This window comes from Salvelinus fontinalis, unplaced genomic scaffold (assembly GCF_029448725.1).
Source record: "Salvelinus fontinalis isolate EN_2023a unplaced genomic scaffold, ASM2944872v1 scaffold_0036, whole genome shotgun sequence".
Taxonomy (NCBI): Eukaryota; Metazoa; Chordata; class Actinopteri; order Salmoniformes; family Salmonidae; genus Salvelinus; species Salvelinus fontinalis.
This window is the reverse complement of record NW_026600245.1, coordinates 26,226-35,772: the sequence shown is the minus strand read 5'-3', so window position 1 is coordinate 35,772 and position 9,547 is coordinate 26,226. Positions and strand designations below refer to the sequence as shown.

Genomic DNA, 9,547 nt, shown 5'->3' with positions numbered 1-9,547 from the left:
AGAGACCTGATTTCGCCCATAATTCGACGTCACGTGCTGAGTGGGTATGACCAAAGTTATTCTGTGTATCTGCACTGTGTAGTACATTTTTACACTATAATTAATGTTTCTGATGCCGCATCGCCCGTTTTCAAAGGGAGTCGTTGGTTTTTAGAGGCAGTCGCTATTTAGCTTTTTGTCTGAAAGTATTTTCTCAACTGCGATACCAACTCCAGTCAGCAGATGGCGATGTGCGTCATTCAGGTGATTCTGCCACTCTGACTTAATCTAGTGGACGGGACGCTTCTTCAACATCAACAGCTAATCAGCCACCTTGTTTCACTAACTTCCTAGGTTTAATTAATAAATCTAGCAACTCCTTTCATACTGGGAATAATTATAGGTGCACCTTACTAGCTTATACTATATCATACATGGTCTTAACTAGTAAACACAGATTCTAGTTTGCATCCAGTTCACATAGATAGCTGGCTCGGCCCTGTTCACACCTCCAAGGTGTCCCCTCACTCAGGAACACACACTCAGAGGCTATTGCCTCGGCCCTGTTTACGCCTCCAAGATGCCCCCTCACACAGGAATACTCACTGAAAGCCTACAAGGCCTTTTTTTTTTTAAACTCTGCTTGTTTCACTCACCTTTTTCTTTTTTTTAAACTACGTTTGAGATGTGGTATCCACTCGGCTCGCTGCCTCTCAGATCAAAGGTGGGTCCATCTGCTCCGTTCCCGAAGTGTGGTCTCCTGAGATTCCAAGTTTGAGGGATCCCTCGTGTACCATTTACCCAGGTCATCAGGAGCATCACCAAATGAAGAGTCACATCCCCATCGCCAAATGTGGTTAATTTCTTTAATATCAAATGAGACAAACTTATCACACAAGTCAGAGTTATTCTTAAACTAAATCTTTATTCACTTATTAATAAGGGAGCAGGTCAAGACAACGCACATATAAAGTGAATCAATTGAGTGCTCTACAATAATGATGGCTGGTCGACAAATAACCCCCAGATGATTTGTTGAGAGCCACGAGACAAAAGTACAAAGGTCTTTTACAGCCAAGATACACCCCTTTCAACCTACATGACGAACAACAGATGTATAGAACGGGTCACAAGGTTAAGATTTGTATGAAAGATACTTATAATTCACAGCAGACAGTATCTCATGTAAAAACAGTACTCTTTGTGTAGAGACGAGAACTGGCCCTGAGGTTTACTGGCCCTCTCCCTGGTACCATATAGAACAGAAACATTAACTCATGCTCTGGAATGCGGTCTCTTTAGGTTTTATCACCCAAAATACATTGTAAATCTCCTGTCAGTGTTTTCTCTCCGAGGCCCATCCTCAGTAGAACACACCAACACAATAGTTCTAAGAACCCTCTATTCTGTTGCATAAAACAACCATTTGATGCAATAAAAGTATTATAACATAATGTTGCAGTTTTGCTCTCAATGTCCACTGAAAGTTGACTTGTAACAATAAAACATAAAAGGGACATAAAAGACACCCACCATGAGACCCACTAAATCTGCCCAAGAAGAGGCAAACAAAAGAAAAACCCACACCAAACTTACACAGGAAGTAAACCAAAAAGGTGGATCAACTAAAGGTGTTGACATTCCACATCTATCAAGACAACTGGAGCACTGGGCCAGACACTCTTAAATAGAACCTGAAACACCTTCCCACTAACGAGATGGACAAGCTAGCACAGGTGTAACACATATTGACTAACGAGGTGACACCAATCAGTGCGCCCTACGTGCTAACGAGCTATACGAGCTAAAGTCCAACCTCAAAACATAAATGGAAAAAACAAAGACTAATTTAAGAGAATGCTCACCATCAACAGAAAACAACTTCCATTTCACATTATAATCAACTACAATATAAACATGGTGTCTACTGGCTGTCAACAATTAAAAACAAGAAAAAAGAAAGTGTATATTTTATTTTAATCAGTTCTCCCTTCATGTCGTCTTCCTAAAACTCACTAGCTTCTAGAACTCTCGTCCCCTTGGAACGAGCCCAAACAAAACTCATCTCCAATACGGAAAGTCAAAATAATGTGTGATCCATGGAACACACTGGCTAAACACAAAACACAAATCTTTTTGACTGCCCAACCTTGAGACAATCAGAAACCAAGAGGTCCTCACCACAGACACAAGCACCAAAAACGCTGTTGTTTTGACAAGTAGCAATAAATCACTGATATCAATTAGGGGGGGGGGTTGGTAAATCAGGTTGTACTTGCTGTTGAAACTAACACAACTAAAAAAAACATATGGAAATGGGAGATATATTTTACCTCACTGGTTAGAGGACAACCTGCAGAAGACAGTGAGCTACATTTTGGAGTGATGCATTTAAATTTAGGGGTCGCTAAACAAAGGAACACAACACTTATTTGTCATCATCTCATCGATATCACATTGAGGAGGGAGATGAGGTTGCACGTCCTGTTAAAACTAACAGCTCAAAAACCACACGGAATCTGAGAACAATGTGTACATCCCTGGTTAGAGGACAACTCTTTTTTTGTTAGTCACTTTTTGTTAAATCACATAAATAGTACTCTTCCACCCCCCCCAGGCTAATATATATATATATCATTCTGAAATCCATAGAACAGGGGACGTTTAGGCTTCTACATTATGACATTAATTCATTGATATCATGAAACAACTCCTTCATGTATAAATTTTCTGATATTTGATCAGAGATCTTTTATCTCTGATCACAGCTATGAGGTTTTTCTCCTGTGTGTGTTCTCTGGTGTAATGTCAGATAGTCAGATCGAACAAAACTCTTCCCACATTGACCACAGCTATAAGGTTTTTCTCCTGTGTGTGTTCTCTGGTGTATTGTCAGATGGCCAGATCGAACAAAACTCTTCCCACATTGACCACAGCTATAAGATTTCTCTCCTGTGTGTGTTCTCTGGTGTTGAGTCAGAATGCTAGATGTAGTAAAACTCTTCCCACATTGACCACAGCTATAAGGTTTCTCTCCTGTGTGTGTTCTCTGGTGTCGAGTCAGAATGCTAGATGTAGTAAAACTCTTCCCACATTGACCACAGCTATAAGGTTTCTCTCCTGTGTGTGCTCTCTGGTGCACTATCAGATCTCTAGATTGACAAAAACTCTTCCCACATTGACCACAGCTGTAAGGTCTCTCTCCTGTGTGTAGTCTCTGGTGCATTGTCAGATAACTAGATTGAATAAAACTTTTCCCACATTGATCACAGCTATAAGATTTCTCCCCTGTGTGTATTCTCTGGTGTAAAGTCAGAGAGCCAGATGTAGTAAAACTCTTCCCACATTGATCACAGCTATAAGGTTTCTCTCCTGTGTGTATTCTCTGGTGTGATATCAGGCTGGTTGACTGAGTAAACCTCTTCCCACATTGACCACAGCTATAAGGTTTCTCTCCTGTGTGTATTCTCTGGTGCACTGTCAGAGAGCCAGATGTAGTAAAACTCTTCCCACATTGATCACAGCTATAAGGTTTCTCTCCTGTGTGGATTCTCTGATGAATTTTAATGCCTGATGAGGTGAATCTCTTCCCACAGTCAGAGCAGCAGTGAGTTCTCTTCCATGTGGATCTCTGCAGGTGTTTCTTGAGGTGTTCTGGTCTGGAAGGACTCTTCTCTGCCTCTTCCGCATCATGAGGTTGTTGAGGCTCCCCAGAGGATCCACGATAGTCCCGTCTCTCTCCTGTGTGAACAACAAAGTCAGACAAATGGTTCAAGGCCCACAACAGTGGAAATCCACTGTAAAAGGTGATGCCAACAGCGTAACCATGATGTTGTACAACAATTGAAGTCTGTAATGAATGTTACAATTGTCTTAAAATGAGCAAGAATAGTCATATTTTAGTAGTAACATCGGTGATTGTAGGCTAGAAATACGTTATTCATGTTGTTGAAACTCTAAGCACTGTGCCAGACAACTTTTGGTCTCCAATATAAGCCCCTTTCTATGTTTCCTAAAATTGCGGCACGAGGGCGATGCAAATGCAATTTGGTTATAGAAACTCCTCCCTACTAATGAGGAAACCACTAATTATGGATGTGGTGTATCTGGTTGTAGAAACTCCTCCCTGCTAATGAGGAAACCATTAGTTATGGATGTAGTGTATCTGGTAATGAGGAAACGACTAGTTATGGATGTGGTATATCTGGTAATGAGGAAACCACTAGTTATGGATGTAGTGTATCTGGTAATGAGGAAACCACTAGTTATGGATGTAGTATATCTGGAAATGAGGAAACCACTAGTTATGGATGTAGTATACAGTGGGACAAAAAAGTATTTAGTCAGCCACCGATTGTGCAAGTTCTCCCACTTAAAAAGATGAGAGAGGCCTGTAATTTTCATCATAGGTACACTTCAACTATGACAGACAAAATGAGAAGGAAAAAAATCCAGAAAATCACATTGTAGGATTTTTAATGAATTTAATTGCAAAATATGGTGGAAAATAAGTATTTGGTCAATAACAAAAGTTTATCTCAATACTTTGTTATATACCCTTTGTTGGCAATGACAGAGGTCAAACGTTTTCTGTAAGTCTTCACAAGGTTTTCACACACTGTTGCTGGTATTTTGGCCCATTCCTCCATGCAGATCTCCTCTAGAGCAGTGATGTTTTGGGGCTGTTGCTGGGCAACACGGACTTTCAACTCCCTTCAAAGATTTTCTATGGGTTTGAGATCTGGAGACTGGCTAGGCCACTCCAGGACCTTGAAATGCTTCTTACGAAGCCACTCCTTCGTTGCCCGGGCGGTGTGTTTGGGATCATTGTCATGCTGAAAGACCCAGCCACGTTTCATCTTCAATGCCCTTGCTGATGGAAGGAGATTTTCACTCAAAATCTCACGATACATGGCCCCATTCATTCTTTCCTTTACACGGATCAGTCGTCCTGGTCCCTTTGCAGAAAAACAGCCCCAAAGCATGATGATGTTTCCACCCCCATGCTTCACAGTAGGTATGGTGTTCTTTGGATGCAACTCAGCATTCTTTGTCCTCCAAACACGACGAGTTGAGTTTTTACCAAAAAGTTATATTTTGGTTTCATCTGACCATATGACATTCTCCTAATCTTCTTCTGGATCATCCAAATGCTCTCTAGCAAACTTCAGACGGGCCTGGACATGTTCTGGCTTAAGCAGGGCGGCACGTCTGGCACTGCAGGATTTGAGTCCCTGGCGGCAATGTGTGTTACTGATGGTAGGCTTTGTTACTTTGGTCCCAGCTCTCTGCGGGTCATTCACTAGGTCCCCCCGTGTGGTTCTGGGATTTCTGCTCACCGTTCCTGTGATCATTTTGACCCCACGGGCTGAGATCTTGCGTGGAGCCCCAGATCGAGGGAGATTATCAGTGGTCTTGTATGTCTTCCATTTCCTAATAATTGCTCCCACAGTTGATTTCTTCAAACCAAGCTGCTTACCTATTGCAGATTCAGTCCTCCCAGCCTGGTGCAGGTCTACAATTTTGTTTCTGGTGTCCTTTGACAGCTCTTTGGTCTTGGCCATAGTGGAGTTTGGAGTGTGACTGTTTGAGGTTGTGGACAGGTGTCTTTTATACTGATAACAAGTTCAAACAGGTGCCATTAATACAGGTAACGAGTGGAGGACAGAGGAGCCTCTTAAAGAAGAAGTTACAGGTCTGTGAGAGCCAGAAATCTTGCTTGTTTGTAGGTGACCAAATACTTATTTTCCACCATAATTTGCAAATAAATTCATAAAAAATCCTACAATGTGATTTTCTGGATATCTTTTTCTCATTTTGTCTGTCATGGTTGAAGTGTACCTACGATGAAAATTACAGGCCTCCCTCATCTTTTTAAGTGGGAGAACTTGCACAATTGGTGGCTGACTAAATACTTTTTTGCCCCACTGTATCTGCTAATGAGGAAACCACTAGTCATGGATGTAGTATATCTGCTAATGAGGAAACCACTAGTTATGGATGTCGTATATCTGGTAATGAGGAAAGCACTAGTTATGGATGTACTATATCTGATTAGAGCAAAAATGGTGAGCAAAGATTTTAGTTTTCACAAACTATTCTGAATGTGAATTGGGGAACACTCAGGGGAGTAACCTCCATTTCCAGGTTGCTTATGACTGCATTTCACACTACTTTGGATTATAATTGTAAGGCTCGCTTGAATGTCCTGCTTAGTATAATGTTTGCTACAGTATTAAGAACCGCGTTAATGACAGTATCCATTTGGGTGTTGTCAATAAAGTTATGATTTTTTTTAAAGCATCAGACAAGTTCAGTACGTATAGTTGATTTTATAAAAACACATGGGGCGATTGGTAGAAAGAACAGATGACTCTTGGTTGACCAAGATGTATTTTAGTTGGGGACAGCACTGGAACATGATTCTGGGGCTCCCAGGTGGCGCAGAGGACACCGCATCTCAGTGCTTGAGGCGCCACTACAGACACCCTGGATCAAATCCAGGCTGTATCACAACCGGCCATGATTGGGAGTCCCATAGGGCGGCGCACAATTGGCCCAGCGTCGTCCGGGGTAGGCAGTCATTGTAAATAAGAATTTATTCTAAACTGACTTGCCTAGTTAAATAAAGGTTAAAATAAAAAATTGTGTTTCGTGACAAACCATTTTTTACAAATCCGTCAAGGCACCAACTTTGAGAAGGGTTTAAAACAAAGGTTTCAAACCAATTCATGAATGTAATTGAATCTAGGTATGTCTTGCCTTTAATATAATGGCATGAAAAAAAATTGGCTGAATATTATACAATGACATATCAACAGCTCTAATAATTTGCCCCCACAGGAAATCTTCACTGGAAATTATAGAATATACTATATAGCCTCAAAATCTGTTTAAAACGATAATTTTGACCTCATGGATGGCCAGTCCCTGTATTCATAGTGTAATGAATTCAGGGGGAGGCCCTGAGCTGAACTCAAACCTGGGTCCAGCAACTGTCAAGCCAACACCATATAACTGTTACGCCAAGATGTCTGAACTTCTTGACGAGGTCGCTAGGTTTTGGGTTACGGTTGCTACAATAGCTTTCTCTATGAATTTGAGAGTGGTTACATTTCTCCAGCCCCCATCCCTCAGCTGTTTACCAAACCAAGTCTCTGGTCAGCCATTTTGTTGCTGTTTAAATCCTAGGTTGCCCCTTTAAAAAAAGCCACACAATCAAATTAACCAATCTGCAGTTCAAACAATAACAAGGCTGTCATTCCACCACTGTTTAGGTAATAAGATGATGGATGGGGCTGGAGAAATGTAACTACTCTCAAATACATAGACAGACCTATGGATGCAAGGACTGACCTTCCATGATATCAACATTATAGTTTTAACCATGCTTTAACCATGTTGAGGCTATACAGTGTTGATTTACATTGTTTCTAAACATTGGAGTAAAAAAGCTTATTTGGTGTTCTGATGGGGTACAACAGTTGAACTAAGCTCATGGGGCATGTGTTATATTCTTCAAGAATCAATGGCTATAAATAAATAATTTAAAAGTCACAATATGGATGTAGCAATTGCAGATTTCCCCTTCAACACCAAACATCAGTTCAACAACTGCAGAATTTGTGTCTCTGTTTTTAAGGTAGTACTTACTAGTGTTAATCAGGGCCCGTTCATCGTTAGAACCATTGGATGCCTTAACATGCGTTTGGGAAACCGAGCCCAGATATTCAGTTTTCTCCTCTTCTTCCTTCTCTTCTTCCAATGTGACAGTCATCTCCATCTTCACTCCAAAACATGCTCATAACCTAACTTAACTTACATGAATTGCAATAAACATCGGTGGTCAGCTAGCAGGGTGTAGAAGGGTGTATGTAGTCGTAGTTAATATTATTATTGTTTCTTGTTGACTATTTTAATTGAAATCATTCACGGTAAGGTAGTTATGTTGGATAAATATAACACATAAGAAGCCGTATGAATCTTACATTAAAGGGCCAATGCAGCCGTTTTTAATCTCAACATCAAATCCTTTCTGGGTAACGATGAAGTAGCTTCCTGGTTTTGTTTTCAAAGATGTCCACTGTCTGGGTGTTCACTACCCCCACAAGTTACTATAGCAACACACATCACAACCACACGAGTTACTATAGCAACACACATCCCGTGTCATTTATATCTTGTTTGTCAATTCTGATTGACATTAAAGTTGTGAATTTGCTAATCGATTGTTAAGGTTTTGTTGGTGACCCGCTCTTTGGTGGTATACACATCTTACAGTGTAGTTATCAATTCCTACATTATAACTTAATAATAATAATTAAATAATAATTAATAATAATAATAATAATTAATAATTCAAGCATAAACATTCAGTAGAACGCTGCTTTAAAACCACGCATCAGTTCAACAAAAGTTTGTGCTCCTGTTTTTAAGACAGTACTTACTGGTCTTAATCAGATCTCCTGTCTCCTCCTCCTGTTCTTCCTTCTCCTCCTTCAATGTGACAGTTATCTCTTGGCCCTTTACTTCAAAAACGGCATCCTCCTCTTTCTCTTCCCCCTCTTCTTTTACTGTAACATCCTCCTCCTCTTTCACTCTGAACGCGTCTTCCTCTTCTTTCACTGAAACGTCTTTCTCTTCTTCTTTCACTGTAACAGCCTCACCCTCTACTTGTTTTTGTATTGTGACATCCTCCTCTTCCTCTTTCACGATAACGTTCAGCCACAGTCCCTCTTTCTCCGTCCAGCAGACCCTCTCTTCTTTAGCAGGAGGCGAGTAGCTTAGTGAACTCATGGTCGGGTATTTTAGCTAGCTAGGCTAATGCTAACTCAACCAACCCGCTAGCTGACTAATAACAACCGTGAAATATGAAATTAAATATGAAATATTTAATTAAATCGAATAACCAACTAGACGACAGAAGTGGGTTTAAAACACAGTGGCTAATAAACAAGAAAGCTTCTAAAGAGCTTTATTGGTTCGGCTATTTTGTCTAGCAAGCTACTGAGGTGTCGGACGAACTGTTGCTGCTGTTGAAAGAAGCGTTCCGTCCACTAAATTAAACGTCACACTAGTAGCATTGCCTTAAATCTCCAGACTGCCATCTGCTGACTGGAGTGGGTAACGCAGTTGAGTAAATTGTATATTTTATTTTCAAACAAAAAGCTAAAGTGTAGGACGCATGAGTTTTTAATTCACCAGTGTAACAGCACTCAGTTGTATTGAAGATCTGGTTACCTATAAGTACAAACAGTTATGCTTTTGCTTTATTACATGTTTCTTAAAACACAAAGGTTGGTTACGCTTGTTGGGCTAATAGCCAGTTGGCTAAATAGTTAACGTTAGCTGGTTGGCTACAGTGGTTAGGCTAATAGCCAGTTGGCTAAATAGCTAACGTTAGCTGGTTGGCTACAGTGGTTAGGCTAATAGCTAGTTGGCTAAATAGCTAACGTTAGCTGGTAGGCTACAGTGGTTAGGCTAATACCTAGTTGGCTAAATAGCTAACGTTAGCTGGTTGGCTACGCTTGTTAGGCTAATAGCTATTTGGCTAAATAGCTAACGTTAG

General features: G+C 40.6%; 1 protein-coding gene across 1 annotated transcript; it reads right to left on the bottom strand.

Moving 5' to 3' along the window:
• Positions 1–884: 884 nt before the first annotated feature.
• Positions 885–9,019, bottom strand: LOC129842391 (zinc finger protein 501-like). The gene is made up of 2 exons (XM_055910934.1): positions 8,427–9,019; positions 885–3,720 (listed from the first exon to the last, which is right to left on the bottom strand). Exons 1-2 carry the CDS (start codon positions 8,773–8,775, stop codon positions 2,732–2,734), a joined length of 1,338 nt encoding a protein of 445 aa, XP_055766909.1. The 5' UTR covers positions 8,776–9,019; the 3' UTR covers positions 885–2,731.
• Between the last annotated feature and the right edge of the window lie 528 nt (positions 9,020–9,547).